Genomic DNA, 22,332 nt, shown 5'->3' on the forward strand with positions numbered 1-22,332 from the left:
GGCTCGTGTTTACTTGCTTGTATAACATTCGCTTAAAATGTTGCATTTATTTTGCATAATTTCTTCATCACATACCTCTTTGCATAATCATAAGTTATGTTCCGCATCGTGCATGTCTTTTGCATTTTGCCCCTGCCTGCGGGTGCATCGTATTGTTATCTTCTATGTTTGTCTAAGTCTTCGGCCTTGTCAAAAATGGGTCGTCTCTGGGCTTTGACATTCACTCTCGTCATCTTATGACTTTCAAGTTCTGTTAAAGAGGGACAACTGTAAACACCCAATTTTTGACCATCCTCATGACTTGGACGTCATCATTTGAACACTCGATGATTATCCACACTCGTGTTCATTTTGAGTTTCTGAAGGACTCGGCCGTGTGCCTTGTCTTAGAGCCTCTCAACTTGTCTGTTTTGTGCTTGGTTATGAACCAAGAGCTTGGGGTTTTGTTTCTGAGGGAACGGGGGTAGCTTGTTGGGCTCCCTACAACCCATCGGTCAAGCCTTATGCCTATCGGCCATGTTTTCTCTTCATCGGCCATTAGTGTTGGCCGGTCCGCACTATTTTTGGTTGATCGGCCATTTTTTGGCCGAGAACTCTTTTTCTGCTTTTGTAGATATTTTTCTTCCAACTGGTGTCAGCTGTTGGTCACTTGGTGTATCCTCCATACACGTGTATGGATGGATTTTAACAAGCTCCAAGCTTGCTCAACAAGCTTGGGACTTGATTTTCTATAAGAAGGGAGGCCCCTCTCCCTTTTTAGAGGTTCTGAGATTTGATATGAAAGATATATATCTCTCTATATATCTGTGTGAGTTTGAGCCTTAAAGTGTGTTTTGTCTTCACCTTTGCACTACAACACCTAGCAATACACCACCATCTTTGAGCTGAGATTCTTGGGAGTGTCATTTTAGCTCTAAAAGTTGGTTTTTGCCTCAGAAGCTGCTGGTTTCAAAGTTGTGCTTCCAGGGTGAGTGTATTTCCCTTTTAAGCTTTTGTTTGTATACCATATTGGCCATACCTGTATATTGTTCTAGGCCTTGCTTTTAACTGAAAAAAAGTCTTGTTTTGTAGTGCTTAACATGTTTGTTTGAGGCCTCTTTGGCGTTAGGGGTGGTCTACCCCCTTTAGAGCCTTGTTTGGTCTTGTTTTGAATCATCTCTTTGGGCCTTTGTTTTCTCCTTTATGTGGCCTTTCTACCACTAAATTCCAGGAGAATTTTAGTGGTGGAAAGTGTGTTTTGAGGGCTTAAATAGGAGGGGGTTGTCCCCCCTCCTCTTCTCTTGAATGCTTGTGTTGATGGCTCACCAAGTTGGCATGTTTTTCTACCTCTTTGTGGCTCCATTTCAGTACGTCTTAGGCCTTGTTTCGCCATGATATAACACTTTTTTGGCTTGGTTTGATCATATCATGCATGCTCCTTGCATTTGTAGTGCAAATCCATTCACTAGCCTAACATGCATCGTGTGTTTAAACCATCATTCTAGCATGTTTTGGCTTAACTCCAAGAAGCTTTTATCCATGTTTTAGCCTACTTAAGCTCTGATTTATGTTGTTTTGGTCATGCATGCCATGCTTTGTATAGCCATAATGCATTCTTGCTCATTAGCTTTGAGTTTCATGCACTCTAGCATGCCTTACTTGAGTTGTTTGCATGCTTTGGTCTCATTTCTACCATGATTTCAGTATGTATAGTATGACCATACTCTCTCATGCTCCACTATTTCTATGCTTTTGGTGAATCTTGCTTGATGCCTTACGTATGAGTCTATGTGCATGCCTTACTGCCTAAACTTTTGGGCAGCCATATCAGTGCATTTTTGGGGTTATTTTGACATGCCATAACTCTGATTTTGGTGAGTGAAGTCATGTTATGCTTGGTTTGGTAGGTGTAGTGCAATCCTCTTCCTTGGCCTTGTATGCGTCAAGTTTTGTGCTCACCATGCTAGCTTGTTTTGGCTTCATTCCATGCATGTTTCGGCCTTATTTTGACCTGCCTTGGGACTGTTTTGAGTCACCTTCCCCCTTTGGGGCTTGCTTTATATGGCCATGGTATAAGTCTCTTGGCTAGCTTTAAGCTTTGAGCCCACTAGCATGCTTTGTTTGTCATTTGTGCATGATTTAGCCTCATTTGGAATGTAATTTCAGAGTTTATTTCATTGCCACATCACCATATTTGTCACTTCTTCATCATGTTTGAGAGTTGTGTTCTTATGCCTAGTTGAGGAGCCATCACACGAGCACATGTCCTTGGCCCCTTTTGTGCCTAAGTTTTGGTATGTTGGCCACTATTTTTGGACCCTCTCAGGTCTGTCCATATGCGGTTTAAGTCCACCAATTGTTGCATTACATGACTCTTGCCATTGTATTGTCATTTGCATGTTGTTGCATGACATTGTTGTTTGCATGTTGCACGTTCATGATGTTTAGCATGTTGATTAGATAGCATGTTGTTGCATGCTTGCTGCATTGCATGACTTTTGCATGCTTGTCGCATTGCATTGTGTGTGCATGCTTTTCATTGCATTGTGTTTGGAATCGGATGTTAATCCAAACACGAGGAACGAGGGGCGTTTCATACTTGAAGTGATAAAACGCGCCTCATTTCTTAGGTCGCCGACACCTTTGATCATGCATGATAAGGTGAAGATTCATTAAGTCTTATGTGATATTTGTGTGCATTCATTGTCATTGATTTGTGCAACTCGGTCTCTTTGGCCATCATGCATTGAGATGCATGATTGATGGCTCGAGAGCTGAGCACTACACTCCTTTGAGCCTTATACACGATATGGAGTGTGGTTGCACACACATTTTCTTGTAAATACACTGCCATGCCTCTATTAGTGCTCTATTGCAGCAAGAGGAGAATTTATAGGAAGCAGTAGCCGATCGGCCATCAGAGCTGCCAACCGGCCATCAAAGTCTGCCGATCGACCATCAAAATGGTCGATGATCATTTTATTTGGTCGATGGCCATTCCCCTTAGCCAACTACCCCTCAGATTGTTCCTAAAGTGGATCAGAAGTATTTTGGAGGTTGGCATGATTTTCAGAAGTCTAAAACAGTGCAAACAGAGGCATCATGAGGCACGGTGGTGGATTTTCGGGAGGACACGACCAAGCATGCATCATTCATCATTCTGAGGCAGAGTTGGGGCAGCCTACTTCAGTTTCTTACTTAGCTGGTTTTGTAAATTAATTAATTTGTTTAATTAGTTAAAAGTTTTTTAATAATTAATTAGCTAGAATACTTAGTTAATTAGTTGGTTTGTATTATTCATTCGGACCATCCTCCGAGAGGGCGATGTTGTAAATAAGTGTGCGTGTGTGTGATGCATGTCTTCGAATCCCATTTCTTTCTCCTTTTTACTTATCCGCTTTCAGTGGTTAGTTTTAGGACATGTTTCAATTCACGTCCTTATGCTATGCATGTGTGCATCATTCATCTGTCTTGCATGCACCGGGCTCGGCACATCATACTAACTGCATTATATTTCAATACCAATTTGAATACATGTATCAATTGTTGCATTCGCATGACATCTTAGAATAGCCGAGCCTATCTTAGTTGCATTTTGCATGTGTTGCATTAGGCATTCTTAACATAGTTAAGAGCATGCATTGCTTTCTGACATAGCTTCTGTTTTGGCTCAGAGTACTCGGTGAGTGTTTATGCTTTAGCATCCTTGCATGTGTGTAAGTGTTGCAATGATAGCATGCTTGGTATAAGGCTAACTGCTTAAGTGATTAACTACCTGAATGCCTGTGGGTGGAGGCTTGATTGCCTAGATTGGAACAACTCAATGATTGTGAGTTCTTTTTTTAAGCCCACTTGAAGTGGCAAAATCATGTTTTTCTAAGCCCACTTGAGGGTGGAAAAACCTCATCTTAGCCTACTTGCGAGTAGCATCTTCAAAACATATTCGAAAAACAAACATGAGTGGTTTTGTTCCAATTCACGTGATTGAGTCTATATTTGTTTTCTGTGCACATCACATAGTAATGTTAGCTAATAATCGGAATAAGAATGCATGTGTTTTCAAAAACAACATATCATGTTAGTAAAGGCCGATCCTTTGATCTAGCCAGCAGGGGTGCTCATTTCATGACCTTTCCCCCTCGTACCCAAGTTCCCGAGCCGAGGCAACTTTGGTGATGACGGACACGTGGCCTTAGGCACGAGTCAGGATTTCCTAAATTTCCTCAAAACAAAACATTTAGGTGGCGACTCTGTATCTGGCAAAGCAGTCCATGTTTGGCACTTCTTTATTAAAATCGATTTTCCAAAACAATTTTCCGGATTTGGACTCTTTGCTGATTTATCAGTCCTGAATTGCACTTTACAAGATTAGATTCAGAATCGTGACATGTGTCCGAACTGTAGTAGCTAAGAACAAAACGATTCGCGCCTTCGCGCACGGAGAGCAGAGTTCTGGGCGGTCTACACCGGCTAGCCACTTCAGTGTACGGCCGACTAGTTCATCAGGCCGCCCGACCAACTACTTGGTATGGCGGTGGTGGTTATTCAGAAAAACATAATAGATCCTGAGGCCAAAACAGAACTATTCTCTAGCTACAAACAAGGCAATTCTATCGACAGGAAGAAAGGTTTCCGGAGGATGTTCTTGCTAGCGCACATGCGATTTTCCTCATTTCATTCAACTCCCTCAGATTAGTCACTTTGAAATTTGTATTTGTAATAATTTGTTAATTAGGACATTTGGACCCCCTTGTGAAGAAGGGAAATTTGTAACACTTGATGTATGTCTTCCAACCCTCATTTCTTTCTCCTTTTTATTTACATGCTTACCGTAGTTGTATAGCATCTTGTTTACCTTTATCATTTTCATGATTTGTATCCATTTTTGCATGCATTAAGGTTTGGCTCATCATACTTCCTGATTATGTGCGCTACCGCATGCATTTAGTTTATTCATATGTCATGTTAAATATCCGAATCTAGTACTTGCATTTTGTATGTGTTGCATTAGTCATGTGCATTTTTCGGATCATGCATTTTCTAACTACTTTCTTTTCTTTTGCTTTCCTTTGACGAGTTTTTGGGTAAGCATTTTCGCTTTAGCATATCATATGTGTGATTTTTACCATCATACTATCATAAGGATATATGTTTACTTGAAATAAACTCTTTGAATGCCTGTGGATGGAGGCTATTTTGCTTACGTTGGAAATGACTTTGATCGTTGTATATATGAGCTCATTTCTCCTTTGAGTCATGCACATTTAAAACTTTTTCAAATTTGCATGAGATCAAGGTATTTCCAAAGTGAGTGATGACGTAGTCTATACTTGTTCGCCTCACACAGTAATGTTGGCATATAAACAAATCAGAATAGAAGCATATAATGTCTATAAAATTCACATCATGATTTAGTAGAGGCCGATCTTTGATCGGGTGAGGGGTGTGCTCCATTCATAACCTTCCCTTCTCATACCTAAGTTCCTGAACCGAGACACTTTGGTTATGGTTGACAAGTGGCCTTTGGTGCGAGTCATGGGTTTCTTAATTTCCCTAAAATATTTGGTGGCAACTCTGAAATCTGGCAATGCAGTCCATTTTTGGCATCTCTTGTGATTAATGGATTTTTCTAAGATTTGTCGAATTTGTACTCTCATTTGTTTCTTTTCTGTTTCACATTGCATTTGTGAAACTAGATTCAAAATCACGAGAGTCCGAACTATAGAGAAGTCGTACTCGAGGAGACTAAACCCCTCCGAGGAGCAAGAAAAGCCAGGTACACATATTTTTCGAGGGGCTCTTTGCAAGGGATTGTCGAAGTGGGCAATCATTCTCTAATCTGTTCTTAAAAGAAACGACAACTAGTTCCTGGTTACACACAAAAATCTGATTGTAAACCACGTAGTACCTCTTGGCATAAGCCCTAAGGCTTTTACCATCATCAATCTTCAAGGCCAATAGGGAATTAACCCACAATAGCTGCAATTTGTTCATAAAAAACCTGGCCACAAACATCTCGGCCAGTCCTTCCTAACTCTAGACAAATACTTTTAGCAATTTGAGGAACCAATCTGATGTTATTTCCCTATATGTTGATAGGAACACTTTGCACAACAACTTTTCGTTCCCGCTCCACAAAGACATTGCATTCAAGTATAAACCAATGTGAAAGTTCGGGTCTGACTTGCCATCATAGATCTGGAACCTCAATTTGGTAAATCTCTTAGGCACCTCAAACGCGTCCAACTCCATTGAGAATGGCAACCTCAGCTGTGCTGTGAACACTACCTCGGCACTGTTTCTCTTCCTCTTGAGGTAATCCCGCAAGTCCTCCATGTCCATTACGAGGCTCAACTGTCTACCAACTTTAATCTCTTCGACGCGCTACTTCCCGTACTGGGATGCGTCCTTTTGGACTTCTCCACGTCTACTATCTCATCAACGCAGAGACCTTGTCTGTTGATATGTTTAGATCCCCTAATCTGCGCTCCTTTGGTTCTCTAACAATCTACTAGTCGTGATTTTGCCTGTCCGATGTTCTAAGGTCGCCGATTTGAAGTCTCAGGTCTCTTCTCGTGCTGTAGGATGATCGACACCATTGTCTTCCCTCCCTTCTGGGCATTGGCATTTGTTGTTGGCATCAGTGTTGCTGGTAATGGCAAAGCTGGATACATTACCTTATTTTGCATCATGAAGTTCACCAAGGTTTGTAGGTCTATCAACTCGTTTGCCAAGTTCTTTACCTCATCATCCCTCCGCATGCATCGATCCTTCCAGACCTAGAGATTGCTCTCATTGTAGTACTTTTCTTAGTTGCCCCTCCTTGTTCTATTGCAGCCCTTCGCAGCATGGTTTTCTTATGGATTCATTTATTGCACTTCTTTTTCATTGTTTTCTCCTCCAACGTTTGGATCAACATACTCCTCATCTTCATTGTGCATGTCATCCTTGACTCTCTCCTCTTGTTCAATGTCGGCCATCTATTCTTACTAAGTTCCCACAGACGGTGACAAATTGTGGGTGTTGATTTATAACCTCACAACCAGATAGAGAACTTAGCTGGAGAGCACACAAAAGAATAGATTAAGCCAAGCACCTGGACACAAGAAAACAAGAAATACCACGGTGGCTCCTTAACCTAGGGGCACTCTAACAATCAAGTCAGTCACTTATCTCACAAGATATCAACTCAAGTAAATAGCTCATAATCAAAAGTATACCTTAGACCCACGGAGCTGCCTTACTTTTATAATGATTAGTGTCTAACTTCCCCAAGAAGTCTCACTTCATAGGACTCAAGCATAGGATTCAAGCATAGCACTTATCCCGGATTCATAGTTAGATAAGAATGATCCTAATAAAAGACCTAATCTCTATCCAAACTAAGCACCTTAACTTATCTAGAAGCCTTGTCCTCAATTAGAATATCACAGATTCCAATATTACCACACCATATATCGGCAATATCACAATAATTTCAGGATCACAACTCGTCCATGTGGCACCTCGGTAAACACCTCGACCACGTGGTGCAACCCTAAAAATGCATCCTCCACAATTATCACTCATTTTCATCTTCCTCTTGCATTTTTTCTCTAATCCTTTTCTTTTCTCTTTTATTCTTCTATGACTTTTCTTATTTTGTCTATAAATGCTTTATTTTGTATTTATATTTTTCTATATATTTATGTTTATTAATTTTAGGGCGAATTACTATAACGATCCTTATAGTTTGGGTCTTGTGTCACTTTGGTCCTTGACTTTTCACCTGTGACACATTTAACCCTAAATTTTAAATCTTGTTCCAAATAAGGACAATTGAAGATGTCAGTGTTCAATTTCAAGGGCAAAGTCATCAATTTGATAAAATATAAACTAATTTGACAAAAATAAATGTCAAAAAAAATATTTTTGAATTTTTAAAAATTATTTCTACACATTAAAGATAAAATTATGTAAAATTGATAAATCTTTTAGACATTTACTTATTTTTTTACAAAAATAATTTTTATGTGTTTGAATGACTATCATGTAATAGGTGCTTCTTTTTATTTCACTATATTAGTTTCTATTTTTCCAAAAGTCAAATATGGTGACAACTTTGATATCATCATTGAACCAATCCATTAAATCAAAAAATTGAAAACTAAAAACATTTCACATATTAAATATATTAATTAGACATGAAAAGCCTAACAACCACCCTGTCACGCACTGAAAATTTACGCAATAAAGATTCATTAACTTTCATTATTTAATGTAAACATAAGTATGTCTCAATATTAATATCATCCTTAAATCTCCAACATCTGTATTCATTAACCATCAACAGATTTACAAAAGAATGTTCCACATGCGGTTATACATTCAACAATCCTTGTATATGAATCTATAGCATGTGGCACATAAGTCAAATGCAAATAAATGCCATCAAGGGTTGCAATTTCTAAGGTTTAAGCCCGATTTTTAAACCCATACATATAAAGCCCTTGGCTTGTTAAAAATAATTACAACAAAGAAAAGAGTCACGTGCTCTCAAAACATATTTCCATTCCTCTAACTTTGAGGGATCACCACATCATTTCCTGCACAAAATCCCAATGGGATGAGCATAAAGCCCAGTAGGAAAATCTTCACAAAGTATATACATTTTATACAGTTTCATGGGACGAATGCATATGCCATGTTATGTTCAAAAACATATATCTCTATCTTTTGAAACTTTCGTACATGATGCAATCTTGAGAATTTAACAATTCAATAATTTCAATGTAGTTCAAAATGGCGGTAAATACAACTCAGATAATCCGTAGGTTGGTGTTGGCAAGTAGGCATCGCAAGCACTACCAATCTGGACTTTACCAGTAACTAACTAGAAGGCACATGGTACCTCCTCCACGCGTGTTTTCAGTCTTTCACCATAGACACTCAGGCCAACTTAACCAATACCAACTACACACCCTATCCAGACTTACCAACGTATTTATCCAAAAAACAAATCAATATGATCTTGTTTTGCAAAACAATTCCCTTTCTCAAAGCAATACATTTTCCAATGCAATATTCAAAATCAATTGCATTAATGATAAAATAGAACGGCGATGCAATGTCCAATGCAACAATAAAGTTCGATTTGAACATCTCAACAATGACAAATCAAAAAGTGATGATAATTAAATCAAGTGCCAATGCAATATATTTTTATATCAATGCCTTGAAATTTTCCAATTTCTCAATTCATCCACACAATCCTCCATTGTGATCAAATTCCACATCTCTTATCAATATAATATCATAGTACATTTTTTTCACGAGACAATATAACAATATTAACATTCATGTAATCTCTACATGTTAAACATCATTTTTAGCATTTGGTCTTTCCACAATGACAACAAACTATTGTTCTAGCTTTCCAATTGTACAATTTCTCATTTTCTCATGAAATCTCTTCATTTGATAAAACTATACAATTTCCTCCTCATTTACTCACATGGAAAATTATCAAGTATCAATTTCACAATATCACGACTTTTTCCCAAAATCCACAAATTTTAGGGTTTCCACCAAAACAAGGTTTTTGTTTCATTTTTGAAAAGATTTTTTCAAAACAACACCCACACCCTAGAACATACTCATATTCTAAAAGTTTTCAGAAAAAATAAATGAAATCCACTGCTAACATCATCTAGCGTTCAACAACCAAAAATCCTAACTCACAACATGATTAAATACTCAAAACATGTATAAACTTGCAAATGTATATATAACTCAAAGATTATCCCTAGCTCCAGCTTGGGAGATGAAGAGGAACAGAACCCTAGAAATCAAAGTTGACAAAAACACAATCCAATCAGTTATAAACGTAGCCCTCGCCACCCTCTTCAATATATTGTAAAAAGCCCCGTCAAACTGTTGCAGATTTGAGCTAAATCTTAGAGAGAAGTTGGATTTGGGTGTGTTTTTCTAGAGAATAGATGAATATAGAGAGAGAAAGAAACAAGAGAGAGAGAGAGAGAGAGAGAGAGAGAGCGAGAGAATAAAATATGTGTAAAAAAACACTTTTGGCATCAAATTTAAGGAAAAGAGCACGAACTTCGAGACTGACGCGCCGAAATCTGCCAGAGCGAAAATTTTAGCATAAGGGAGGATTACTCCAGAGAGCTACCTAAAAAAAAATCACCCAAAATCCGATCGAGCAAGACCCAAAATCCGCTCGAGCGAGTTTCAATTCCGTATGAGTGGTTTTGTCTAGAGCTCAAAAAGTGATTTTGTAAACCAAGGCAAGTTCCAATTCCCAAAACTTAAAGTTTACAACCCGAAAAAGTTACGAGCTGTTAAGTAGCAGTAGAAAGGGAATCTCAACGACTCGATACGGTAACCAAACATCCAAAAAAAAGCATATTACCCTACTACACAATACTATTCAAGCCCTCAAAACCGAGGACATCATAACATCCCCTCTTAGGAAATTTCACCCCCGAAATTTGGTTACACCTTTCATCAACACGTCGAAAGGACAAGAATAAAACAACAACAAGGCTCTGAGTGGTAACAACCACACTAATGACAACATGAATCCACAATAGAGACAAATCAATTATAACATGGAGATCTCAATCTCAACAACATTTTACTGTCATTATCAAAATCTTTCCATGGGTTAAGGCCACAATCCAACAACCACTAATATGATAATCATAGTGTAGACACCTCATTTTTGACCGTCCTCAAGACTTGGATGTGCTTGTAGGTACATCCGATTACAAGTTTGATTGCTCGCTAAGTGCTTAACTTTCGCGACTGAATGCCAGGTTTTCTTTTTCCAAACCCTATTTCCATTCTATCTCATTTTTGGACCATGACTTGCTCCCTTCATATTGTTGTTTGTGATGGCCTGCCAGCCATGAGGAACGGGCTGCCGACCATGGATTTGGCCCTGCTGGCCATTGATAAGGCCTGCCGGCCATCAATGCGGCACTGTCGGCCACCACTGATGGCCGGCAGGATACCTTGTTTTAGCAAATATTATGTCAGAACTTTTGAGCCAGCTGTTTTTCATTGAACCATCCTTCATACACGTGTATGGAAGGATGGAGGCCATTTCAAGCTTGTCAAGCAAGCTTTGCATTGCATTGCTCCATATAAGGGGAGGCTCCTCTCCCTTTTCGGAGGTTCAAGATTTTTTTTGAGACAAGATATCTCTCTCTCTCTCTTGAATTCTCACTCTCTCTCTGTGTTGTGCTTAATAGTGTCTCAAAGTGTATTTTCTCTTCACTTTTGCACTACAACACCTAGTAAAGCACCGTCATTTTGTTGCTAAGGTATTTGAGGGTCTTGTTTGGACTCAAAAGGCTAGTTTTGGCTCAGAGGAAGGTCTGCTTTGCTGCTGTCCTTCAAGGGCGAGTGTATTCCCCCTTTAAGCTTACTTTTGTATGCCATCTTAGCCACCTTTGCATGTTATTTTAGGCCTAGCTTTCAACTAAAAAAAGATTTATTTTTAAGTGTTTAAAATGGTTGTTTGAGGCCTTGTTTGAGTTAGAGGTGGTCTATCCCCCCTTGGTGGCTTGTTTTGCTTTGCTTTGTACCATCTCTTAAGGCCTTTGAGATCATCTTTTTTTGGCCTTTTAGCCACTAAAATCCAGTGAATTTTCAGTGGTAGAAATGTGGTTTTGAGGTCCAAAATGAGAGGGGATGGTCCCTTCTCCTCTTGTCTTGTTTGCTTGCCTTGTTGGCCTAATGATTGAGCATGTTTTTCTAGCATGTGTTGGCTTGTTCTCAGCTTGTTTTTGGCCTTATTTTAGCATGGCATAACACTGTTTTGGCCTAGTTTGGTCACCTCATGCATGTTTTTTACACTTGTAGTGTAATCTTGCCATTTAGTCTTGTGTGCTCAATGCTTTGATCCATCATGCTAGCCTATTTTGGTTCTATCACAGCATGTTTTTGATGTTATTTTAGCATGCCTTAGCTTTGTTTTGGTTGGTCTTGGCCATGAGAGGCTTGCCTTGTATGGTTGTAGTGTAAGTGGCTTTGACTAGTTTTGAGTGTCAAGTCTCTAGCATGCATTACTAGAGTTGTTTGCATGCTTTGGCATCATTTATAACATGATTTCAGTGTGGATAGTGTAGTCATACTCTCACGTGTTTCACACTTTCATTGCTTTTAGAGAGTTGTGCCTTATGTCTTGATCGTGGGCTAATTTGTAGGCAAGCTTGCCTAAGCTTTTGGGCTACCATCTCAGTGTGTTTTTGGTCTTATTTTTCCATGATACAACTCTGTTTTTGGTTGGTTAGAGTATCGCTCATTTGCTTCTTACACTTGTAGTGCAATCATGCTCATTGGCCTAGCTTACTTGGTGTTTTGGCCTTTTATTCTAGCATATGTTGGCTATGTTCAAGCATGTTTTTGGCCTTGTTTTGACATGTTTTAGGACTGTTTTGAGTAATCTTGGTCCTTTGAGGCTTGCTTGATATGGCTATGGTGCAAGTGCCTTTGCTAGTCTTGAGTTTTAAGCCCTCTAGCATGCCTTTTTTGAGATATTTGGGTGATTTGGCATCATTTAACACTTGATTACAGAGCATATAACATTTCCATATTCTCATGCATATCACTCTTTGATTGTGTTTGAGAGTTGTGTTTAATGCTTAGCTTGCGAGCCAATGCATGAGCACGTTGTTGTAGCTTTTGTTGTTTCATTTCCAGTCGGATTTTGCCACTGTTTTGGCATGCATGGAGTCTGCTTGGTGTTGGTTTAGTCCATCAAACATTGCTTTGCATGATTCTAGTGTTGTGTCCTTCACTAGCTCTTAATGCTTAAGTGTTCTAGTATGTTGTGCATGAGTGTTTGCACGTTAGAGTCTTGCATTTCATGCCAAGACTAGCATGTTGTTTGCATGTCATGTTGCTTGCTTTGCATTGTGTTCAATCGAATGTTGTGTTGAGCACAAGGTGGATTAGTTCATTTCATACTTGAAGTGATGAAGTGAGCCAATTTCCCTTGGTCTCCATTGCCTTTGATCTCTCATGATAAGGAGATGGTCTAAGTGTCTTGTTTGTCATGCATTTATTGAATTTGTACATGTTTGATCTTTGGCCATCATGCATTGAGATGCTTAATTGATGGTTTTGGATCCAACGATGCCTCTCCCCTGATGTTTTGAGATACTGTGGAGGGGCACAGTACGTACATGTTCTTGGGAGACCATCTATTTTCTATGTTTTGTGCTCTATTGCAGCTTGGTGTCACAGCACACCAGTAACCAGCACCCTCTCATTGTTGGCCGGCACACCTTAATCCTTGGTCGGCAGAATGCATCCTTGGCCGGCAGAGGGGTCGGCAGCAACCATTCATGGTCGGCAGGCCACTGGTGCACTCTCCCGCACTGTTTTGGTAAGTTTCAACAGCAAGCACTGGAAGACACCCTGCAAGCAGAGCCTTTTGAGAGCAAACCAGAGAGCTTTTCGGGGTGGAAACCGAGCATGCATCATTCATTATTCCGAGGCAGAGCTGTGGCAGCCTAATTTAGCTTCTTTTTCTTACTTAGTTGGTTTTGTAACTTAATTAATTTGATTAATTAGTTAAAGTTTTGTAATAATTAATTAGCTTACCATAGTTAATTAGTTGGTTTGTAATAATTAGTTTAATTAGCGCAGCTACTTGGCTTATTATTCGGACCCTCCGTCAAGAGGGCAAATGTTGTAATAAGTGTGCGCGTGTGTGTGAATGTCTTCCAACCCCAAGTCTTTCTCCCTTTTATTTACCCGCTTTCAGTGGTTAGGTTAGGGTATATTTTGATTAGCATTCCTTATGTTTTGCATACGTGCATCATTCATTCGTATTGCATGTGAGAGGGGAGATTTGCGCGTTAGTACGGCCGAGCCACGATAACGCCTATCATGACAAACCACACGCCGCCAAGCAGAAGACCGGCCAGACACGAACTAATGCCTGGCCGAGCTATAACGCGGCCGTGGGCGTAGCAGTGTCTGATGACCAAGCTAAGAGGAACTCGGGCTAGACTGTGGACGCGATTAGGGCCGGCATGCTTCTGACCGACCAGTCGAGATAAGTGGGCTTCATGTGACCGAGAATGAAGGTAGGACGGGTGGAGGCCAGCATACCTTACAACCGGTTAGCCTAATGAACTGGGCAATATCAGCTCGGCCATGAGTGTCGCCCTTTGGCCCCTTCCCAAGGGACAGTCCGGCGGTTCATAGCTCGGTGGTGTGCATGTGATGGCAACTCTCCACGAGTGATAGGCCGGTCGTGGTATTCTGGTCGAGTGTGCCACCTAGACCAATGGCGTGAGGGATAGAGGAAATCAGCTCCAAGCATGCGCCAATACCATTGGACAGTTCTGCGTGTACTAGTGGGAGGACTAAGCCTTTACACGCGTAAGGTGGTGAGAGGCGAGCACTGCCACCTGTCCTGGGAAGGACAACAGAGGTAGTGCGCGCATAATCTTGAGGCTGCATGGCCAGCCTTGAAATAGGGAGGAGGACGAACGTTAGAGGTATGCAACTTCTTCCCCAAAGAAAATACTCTCTCTCTATCAGTCTTCTTCTTCCTCATGTGGACTGACTTGAACGTCGGAGGGTCTATCCGGCACACCACCGCTGGGCAGCTCACAGTTTCTGTGTTTCCAGGTAGACGCCGTCAAGAGAAGCTTGGAGTACAAGGAGTACGGAAATCTGAGGATATTTCGCCCCCGTACAATTGGCGCCGTGTGTGGGAAGTTTTTGATACTCAACCCTTGTTTTTAGAGCTTCTTCAACCATTTCCATGGCCAACAACGGCGAATCCCCACTGTCCGTCGTCGATGGCGTCAAACCTAAGTATGTCCGCTTGAGAGAAGGTCCTCCGAATCTTCCAGCCATAGCGGGCCTAGAGACTCCTTCGCGATGTGCGCGAGGCAAACGCGGGAGGAGTACTGATCGCTTGCAGAGTCCTGAGGGCCGCCGACGCTGGGGGAAGTCCCATGCGCAGCGCCTGGAGCACAAACTCAAGGACCAAGACGCCGTCATTCGGAAGATGGAGGCGGAGATGGAGCTGCTGAAACGCCAGATTAAAGGGAACGGTGTTGCTGGAGAGGGCAACCTCAGTGAGCGCACCCCGTCCCCTCGTTGTAGCAGTTGCCGCCAGGGGAGGAGTCACTCTCTCTCCATCACCAGGAACTATGGGGTTGGAGATTCCGACCAAGGAGAGGGCAGGTCCCTCTCTCGCGATAGCACTTACCGCCCCTCACGCCCGACGCCGACGTCGGGATCCTCTTTCTCCACATGTTCCAGGGACTTGAGGGATGTATTGGAGGAGAGGGCGCACCGTCGGGAGGCTCGGAGAGTGTCAGCATTGCAGAGGTTACGCGCTCCAATTTGTTGTAGTAAGGAAGTGGCGATGCCAGCCCCCAAAGTAATAGCCCCTGCGCTGGTGGACAAAGAGCTGGTGCGACTTATAGCCACGCCGTTGTCTCCAGAGATTGAGAGTACACCACTCCGCGCCGGATTCCACCAGCCAAAGTTCACTTTGTACGACGGCAAGATGGATCTGTACATGCATGTGAGCCATTACCGGCAAGTGATGGCTGGCCACCGGCGCAACGACGCCTTGATGTGCCTCATATTCCCGGCAAGCTTGGGAGAGCTGGGTTTGAAGTGGTTCGAAAGGCTCCTGGAGAGGAGTATTGAGGGGTGGCAGCAACTAGTGGAAGCCTTCGTCACCAGATTCAAAACCAACACATGAACGCCGAAGGAGGTCGACCATCTCCTGGGCGTCAAGATGAAGTCTGGATGTTCGTTGAAGGCATACAATGCGAAATACTGGGAAACTAACAATGAGATCCTCGACTGCCCCCCAAATCTGGCGATCACTCAGTACAAACGGGGTCTCCCAGTCGGACACAGGCTGCGAGATTCACTTACGATGCATCAACCCACAACCATGGAGTCATTGATGCAGCGGATCAATGAGCACATTCGTGTGGAGGATGATGCCGCCTCCGTGATCGAGAAGTGTAATCCGGTCGCGACGGACAGAAGGGTTGCGGGGAAAGTTCACTCGGTTGGGTAGGAGGATAACCGCCCAAACAACCAGTCGAAAGACCAGCGCCATGGTTCAAACCGTGATGACAGAAACAAGGGCCGCCGAAACGACCGGGCTGACCCTCCCCGTGATGCAGCGGAGGATGCCAAAAGAAAATTAAAGGCGCGGACTAGGATCACCATGGTATTTAAAATCCCCATCTACCGCATTTTGAGCGAGATTCGAGGTGAACCCTTTGTCCGTTGGCCGGCCAAGCTGGGGAGTGCGCAGATGGGGCTTCAATTCAAAATATCGCTGCACCTTTCATGAGGAACGGGGGCACCGAACAGAGGACTGCTTGCCGCTCAAACAACACTTAGAGGAGCTGGTGGCGGCGGGGCATCTTGACCAATACATAGATGGGGGCATCAAGGCCACGCCAGTGGACCAAGCCGAGCCAAACGGCCTGGCCGCCCTAGAAGCGCCCCTGCAAGGTGTAATCAACGTCATCCACGGTATCATTGAACCGGCCAGGGTTTGCGAGCTGAGAGGGATGATCAAGAAGGCCGAGCACATGAGGGAAGTGCTCTTTGTTCAGCCCGCTGTGAAGAAGGGAAAGACCGAAGAAAGGGACATCCTTTTCATTCTCGACTAAGGACTTGGAAAGAGTTCAGATGCCGCACAATGATGCTTTAGTAGTCACTCTCCACGACAAAGACTTTGACATCAAGAGAATCTTGATCGACCAGGGGAGTTCGGCAGAAATTATGTATTATGACGCGTTTAAACAAATGAAGTTGGAAGACAAGGACTTGGCCCCCGCAACGTCCCCTTTGGTCGACTTCAACTCACAGCTAGAATGGCCAATGGGAAAGATTATTTTGCCGGTCAAAGCGGGATCGGTCGTAAAGCAAGTAGAGTTCTGGATGCTTAAAGTTCCATCAACTTACAACTTGATCTTAGGCAGGGGTTGGCTGCACGCCATGCAAGCAGTTGCTTCGACCTTCCACCAAGTCATCCGCTTTCCGGCACCAAGCGGACAAATAGAGGAACTTTGGGGGAACCAGGTGATGGTGAAACAATGCTTCATTGCGGTAAATGGCAGCCGAGCGGCCAAAGGGTTCGTCCAAATGATTGAAGGGCCCGAGGGTAAAGTGGTCCTTGAAGACGTAGGAAGAAAGGCCAAGGAAAAGTCAGTCGAAGATTTGGTGAAAGTGCGCATTGACGAGAACGATCCAACTAAATTCTTCCTCTTGGGATCATCCTTGTCTAGCGCCGAGCGAATGGATTATGTCAACTTCTTGGTTTCCAATTTGGAGGCCTTTACCTAGACGCCTTACGACATGCCTGGCATCGACCCGAGCTTCATTTGTCATCAGTTGAATGTCTTCCCTAATGCACGGCCAGTTATTCAAAGGACGCGCTGCTCAGCCTTGCACCATGCTGAAGTGGTCGCAGAAGAAGTAAAGAATTTGTTGGAAGCTGGGGCCATAGAGGAGGTGCAATACCCTTGGTGGATATCCAACACGGTGGTTGTTCCGAAGAAGAACGGCAAGTGGCGAGTCCGCGTTGACTACAAGACTGTTAACCGAGCTTGCCCCAATGATAGCTTTCCCCTCCCACGAATTGACCAGCTGGTAGACTTAACCGCTGGCCATCAGAGGTTTAGCTTCCTGGACGCATATCGCGGCTACCACCAGATAGCCATGTATAAACCGGACAGAGAGATCACGTCGTTCACAACCCCCAGAGGCTTATATTGCTACAAAGTCATGCCGTTTGGACTAAAGAACGCCGGGGCGACTTTTCAGAGGATGGTAACGAAGATGTTCACTCCTCTTCTGGGCCGAACAATGGAGGCCTATATCGACGACATGGTGGTGAAGAGTAGGGAGAAGTCCCAACACCTCGCCGACCTAGCAGAAATGTTTGCCATCCTAAAGCGCCACAAGCTTCGTCTGAACGCCTCCAAATGCGCCTTCGGAGTTGGCACTGGGAAGTTCTTGGGTTTTCTGGTTACGAACCAGGGAATCGAGGCCGACCCATCACAAATCAAGGCTATACAAGACCTGGAGTGTCCCAACTCCACGAAGGACGTGCAACATCTTGCTGGGATGGCAGCCGCGTTGAACAGATTTATCAGCCGGTCTTCTGATCATTGCAGGACCTTCTTTAAAACTCTGAAGTCCAAGTTCTTCTGGGATGATGAGTGTGACCGTGCACTAGCAAGCCTGAAAGCATATCTCTCCTTAGCCCCTATTTTGGTCACGCCTCAGCCGGGCGAAGAGTTGTACCTCTACTTGGCTATCTCTCAACACGCAGTCAACGCGGTATTGGTGCGTGCTGAAGGCATCCAGCACCTACCGATCTTCTATGTAAGCAAGACACTTCTCCCAGCCGAAACGAGATATCTTTCCTTGGAAAAATTGGCGTTAGCCCTAATGATGGCATCAAGAAAGCTGGCACACTATTTTCATGCCCATACAATAGTTGTGTTAACCGAGTTCCCACTTAAAGTGCTTTTTGAAAAGACAGACTTCACTGGGAGAATTTTGAAATGGGCCGTGGAATTAGGACAATATGACATCAAGTTCCGACCGCGCACAGCAATCAAGGCTCAAGCACTTGCCGACTTTGTGGCGGAATTTGCCCCTGGGATGCATCCAGTTTGCCCGGTTGATCTAGTTGGTGTTGATTTAGCACAACCCATGGTTCTGGCAACGGAAACGAATGTTGGTTCGCAAGTAGGAAAAGGGACGAGCACGACCGGACTAACAAAGTCCGACGATGATGAACCCAACCAAGACAAGGAAAGGGACCATAACAAACCGATCAAAGACTTGGAAATGAGAAGCTTCCAGAACCCCTCTGATTGCTAGAAGCTATTTTTTTGCGAGATGTGGAAGCTCTTCGTTGATGGGGCGTCCAACAGACACGGGGCCGAGCTGGACATCGTGCAGAACTCGCCGGACGGGCTGATCATCGAGCAGGCAATTACACTCGACTTCCCAGCATCCAACAACGAGGCTAAGTATGAGGTTCTCCTTGCCGGACTAAGAACTGCGCTGAGAATGAAAGCCACAACCCTTATGGTATTTAGTGATTCCAAGTTGGTGGTCAATCAGGTCTCAGGGGAGTATGAGGCAAAGGATGAAAGAATGGCCAAGTATCAGGCGCTGGTACACGCAGAGATCAAGAAGTTCGCTGCAATAAGGTTCGAATAAATCGACCGCGAGGACAACAGCGCGGCTGATGAATTGGCCGGACTTGCTTCTGCTCAAACAGCTTTTCCTAACCCCTTGATGATAGAATTTTTACCCCGGCTAAGCATTGAGGAACCGGAATCAGCCAAGGTACTCTGCATCGACTTGGGCCCTTCTTGGATGGATCCTATCATCGCCTTCCTGAAAGATAGAATTCTACCAGAAGAAAAGAAAGCGGCACACAAGATCTGGGCAAAGTCAGAGTGGTTTTGGCTCTCCCCGTCCGGGGCCTTGTACAAGAAATCTTTCACCGGCCCGTTTTTGAAATGTGTCCACCCCACCAAGGTGGAGGCTTTCCTCTATGAGATACATGAGAGCATCTGTGGCAGTCATACAGGGGGCAGATCCTTGGCTTACCGAGCAGTTTCTCAGGGTTATTGGTCACCGCGCATGCAGGCAAATGCGCAAAAATATGTTCGCAGGTGTGAGAAGTGTCAGAAGTTCGCCCACTAGATCCATCAACCGGCTAGAGATTTGCTCCCTCTCACAAGTCCTTGGCCGTTCGCGCTTTTGGGGTTGGATATTGTTGGACCACTCCCAGCTGCTTCGGGCAACCGTAAGTTCTTCATCGCCACCACCGACTATTTCACCAAGTGGGTTGAGGCCGAGCCACTAGCGACCATAAGGGAAAAGGACGTGAAGAAGTTTGTATGGCAAAACGTGATCACCCGTTTCAATATACCCAAGGCCCTCATCTCGGATAATGGCACTCAATTTGATGGTAAACTCTTTCACGAATTTTGCGAAGAGTTGAAGATCGAGTTCTACAATTCGACGCCGGCCTATCCTCAGTCAAATGGTCAAGCAGAGGCCTCAAACAAGACCATCCTGGACGGGCTGAAGAAGCGGCTTGAGAAGGCTAAGGCCAAGTGGGCTGAAGAACTCCCTAATGTGCTCTGGGCATACCGCACTACGCCCAGGCGGTCAACCGGGGAAACACCATTTACTTTGGCCTATGGCATGGAGGTCGTCATCCCGTTGGAAATTGGCATGCCAACCATTCGCTCTGAAAGTTTCCAACCAGATCTGAATAGTGAAGCGGTGGCATTGGAGTTGGACCTTGCTGAAGAAAGGAGGGAGCGAGCATTGATCCACATAGCGGCTTATCAACAAGAACTCTCCAAAAAATACAACAAGGCTGTGCACCCCAGGATGTTCAAGATTGGGGACTGGGTATTAAGAAAGGTGCTTGGCAACATAGTGGTCCCTAGCGAAGGAAAGCTCGGTGCAAATTGGGAAGGACCATACAAGGTGATTGGTCTTGCTGGTAAAGGGGCGTACCATCTGGAACACATAGATGGCAAGGTTGTCCCCAGACCATGGAATACGGCCAACCTTAAGGTCTTTTACTTTTAAGATGTAATTTGCTTGTGTTGTTTAGCTTTTTTAGACCTTTAGCCTTTTGGCACATAATGTAAAGGATATCAATGCTTTTGTAATGAAAAATAGCCCTCTTGTTGTTTGGAATTACGTCTTTGTACAATGAATTCGCAAGGACGCAAGGTCATTATGAATACCAGGGCAAGAGACTGACCTGAATGGGACCGGACTGATTTCCTCTCGCCGGAACGAATGCAGACCGCACAAACAGTTGGTGCATTGTCCGACGATGTAATTGGCGTATGGCCCCATTCGCATTAGGGCCTAGCTGGTCTTGCTCGCTCGGTTGAAATGTTGGCGTCATGACCAACTCAACTGAAACATTGGTGTTTTGCCTAGTGTAAGGGCCGAGCTGATTTTGCTCGGCCAAGTGGACATATTGGTGTCTTGCCCAATATGGAAAATGAGCGGAGTTTCCTCGGCAGAATTCACAATGTTGGAGTTTTGTCCAACCGATAAGAAGCCGAGCTGAATTTGCTCGGCCTAAAAGAGTGTTGGCGGATTACCCAACTTAAAAGGCGAGCTGATTTTGCTCGATCACGTCGAAATTGCATGAACTGTACAAACGAATTAAGGCCGAGCAGATTTTGCTCGGGAGAGTTAAAATGTCAGTTCATTTGAAAGTTCGTGGAACCAAACTACTAGTTCTGCTTAGAAAACGTTTGAGGTGATTTTAGCTTGGCAAACTGTACGGTACAGCCGACCTGGCAGTTGTGAATTGTTAACAATTGAATCAAGGAATCCATGCAGATGCAAACCGAAAAGAAATAGAAGATGAGCGAGCAAAAATTCAAAAATCTTCATTGATAAAGGAAATTTAAGTACAAGACGGGGGGGGGGGGGCATAGCCCGGTTACAAAAAAAAAAAAATAAAATTGTCAATCCAACTCTACGTCGACCGTTTGTTCGGCAACTTGCACAGTTTGCTCGGCCTCTTCCACATTGTGCTCGGGCAGGTTTTCTTCGGCGTCATCGTCAGTGCCTTCCATCACGGCAATATCCCGATCAGCCTCTTCCTCCGCATCTGAAGATGCTCCGGGAGGATTTTGCTCGGCTTGTTTCGCGGTGGCGGCTTCTTCCTCGGCCTTTTTCCTTGCCTCCGCGATGAGCCGATTTTGGGCGGCCTTGGAGTACGCCTGCATGTAGACCGGGATATAGGCAGCAGGTGGATTGATGAACATGTCAGAATCCTGCCTAAGACCAACTTTCTCCACGGCAGCTTTCCAGCCGCACTGGAAAAAGATGTCCTTGGTCACTTGGACCTGCCGTTCGTAGGTCTTCTCGCCCTGCGCGTATCCCCGGTCTTCTACATCATCTACGACCTTGTCCTTCTCGGCTTTGTGCGCATCGCGCAGTTTCCTCAGCTCGGCGAGATACCGTGCCTTCGTCGACTTCACAGCCCGAAGTTTGTCCTCGGTAGCTCGGTCAACCTTTTGGCTCAGGATATCTCACTCAGCCTCAACTGCTTCCTGCGCAACTTTAAGCTTTGCCATCTCGGCCTTTTGTGCCTTATTCTCAACTATGGCATCCTGCAGGCTCTGCCGCACTTTGATCATTCGGTCGTGGGCCAAATAGTTCTTTTGCACGGCCTAAATACAAGTTAGAAATCGTCAGTATTCGGAAAACTGAGCAAAAACCGAGCAAACAGTTGACGTAAAAAATGGAGAACTTACCAGCACTATGGATTTC

The 22,332-nt window shown here is 43.8% G+C and overlaps 1 protein-coding gene across 1 annotated transcript; it reads left to right on the forward strand.

Moving 5' to 3' along the window:
• The first annotated feature begins 20,223 nt into the window (after positions 1-20,223).
• LOC145797876 (uncharacterized) lies at positions 20,224-21,464 on the forward strand. Its single transcript, XM_082885307.1, has 2 exons — positions 20,224-20,530; positions 21,394-21,464. The coding sequence occupies exons 1-2, from the start codon at positions 20,224-20,226 to the stop codon at positions 21,462-21,464; spliced, it is 378 nt and encodes a 125-aa protein (XP_082741433.1).
• Positions 21,465-22,332: the final 868 nt, after the last annotated feature.

This window comes from Camellia sinensis, chromosome 8 (genome assembly GCF_055761805.1).
Source record: "Camellia sinensis isolate YWXY chromosome 8, ASM5576180v1, whole genome shotgun sequence".
Lineage (NCBI taxonomy): Eukaryota > Viridiplantae > Streptophyta > Magnoliopsida > Ericales > Theaceae > Camellia > Camellia sinensis.

Coding starts and splice junctions, on each gene's coding strand:
- LOC145797876 (XM_082885307.1), top strand. CDS start 20,224: ATGGAGGTCGTCATCCCGTTGGAAATTGGCATGCCAACCATTCGCTCT. Junction 20,531..21,393: donor CAAGGTGATTGGTCTTGCTG/GTAAAGGGGCGT, acceptor GAATCCATGCAG/ATGCAAACCGAAAAGAAATA.